Source organism: Trypanosoma grayi (assembly GCF_000691245.1).
Source record: "Trypanosoma grayi strain ANR4 Tgr_2050_V1, whole genome shotgun sequence".
NCBI lineage: Eukaryota > Euglenozoa > Kinetoplastea > Trypanosomatida > Trypanosomatidae > Trypanosoma > Trypanosoma grayi.
The window spans coordinates 1-1433 of NW_008827668.1; the positions used below are offsets into that span (position 1 = coordinate 1).

A 1433-nucleotide genomic window follows, 5' to 3' on the forward strand; every position below is an offset into this window, starting at 1 on the left:
AACCGCATTTCTTCGCATCCTCCTTTCCCCCTCTTACAGTCTCCGTTGCATGCGCCTCCATCAACTGAAACGGGGCAACAGGGCCTGCCGCCTCTGCGAGTTCAGTCGCGTACTCTTTCATCAAGGCCTCGTCGACCAACAGCGTGTAGCGCAGGAAGAGGTACTTGGACGCATACGCAGCTGAGCTGGCGGCGTTCGGCAGGTTGTGTGGCAGCCGCCCGCCGTGCAGCTCCACTGCGAGCGACAGCAAATCGGTGAGGTCAAGAAACAGCTTTCGCCGTGCGAGCCGCTGCACGTGCTCGGGAAGGCGTGACCACACCTTGTCCGTTAGAAAAGGCGCAGCGTCGCGGATGTAGTCGGTGAAGAATGACTGGCACCACGCGCTGTCGCGGTAAAGGGCAACTGCGCCGTTGGATGCGTCTGGTAGGCGCACAAGTCCTCTGACGTGGGCGATACGTCGCAGGCAGCGCAGCAGCTCCAGGCACTCGGTGTAGGTGTACTCGTGGTAATGCTCCGCAGCCGCAATGGCGAGGGCGACGGCGAGCGCCGGATCATCCACCTCCAGTGTTGCCTGTGCCTTCAGCAGCAGCAGCAGTGAGCGCGTGGGGAGTCCCATCACCGCCACCCGGCCGACGCTTTGCTGAAGTCGCAGCATCTCACTCACACTTGTGGCCTCTCGGTTCGTTGCTTTCCACCGCAGCGTCAGCGTCGCTTCCGTCGGCGATGAGACGAGCGGTCCGCGTGTTGCGTCAAGCACAATCGCGGGGACGGTGTCAACACCGCTAAAACCCAAGTTCCCCTTCCGCAGATGCGTCCCCTTCCGTCGACCGCGCGTGCGAAAGACAGAGAGTGGAATCTTTTCCCCATCTACCTCCACATAGCCTCCCTCCACTTGTTGGTTCTGCTGCTTCCCAGACAAATGTGAGCTTGTATGAGACGCAAACTGGAGACAGTGCTCCGTCGTGGCACGCAGGCTCGGTGGCACAAGACTTGACGCCAAAATGTCGTCCTCGCGGTCCCATTGAAATCGAATCTCCAGCAGGCGCTCGATCGTCCGGTCAAGACTATCGTCACCAAACTGTGGTACCTGTGGCTCCAGCACGTCCTGCCGCTTTCTATGTGTTCGCACTCCACCAGTGGCGCGCCCCCAGAACGGCGCCCAACTGCGCCGCGGATCCGTCATGAGTTTCACTGCGTCGTGTGACGACATGTGGCCGTCCGTTCGCATAGCCGAACGCCTGTAGGTGGGCGATGTGTGGTACTCTGTGCGAAAGTAATTAGCAAACGGCTGTTTTGACTTCTTTAGACTCTTGCGGTCCGCCTGATGGCGGGCGGCAATCCCAGCGTCGAGCTGCTGGTGCGGGGCGAGTGCAGGGGCGAGCCACGACGCGCGTGGGTGCTGAAGCCTGCGCGGTGCGAGCAGCGGCAACGTC

The 1433-nt window shown here is 61.2% G+C and overlaps 1 protein-coding gene across 1 annotated transcript; it reads right to left on the reverse strand.

The window, feature by feature from the left end:
- DQ04_20501000 (hypothetical protein) lies at positions 1-1433 on the reverse strand (the record flags this gene model as incomplete). Its single annotated transcript, XM_009317934.1, has 1 exon — positions 1-1433. A coding segment is annotated over one exon (1433 nt), but the record flags the coding sequence as incomplete, so codon positions are not given.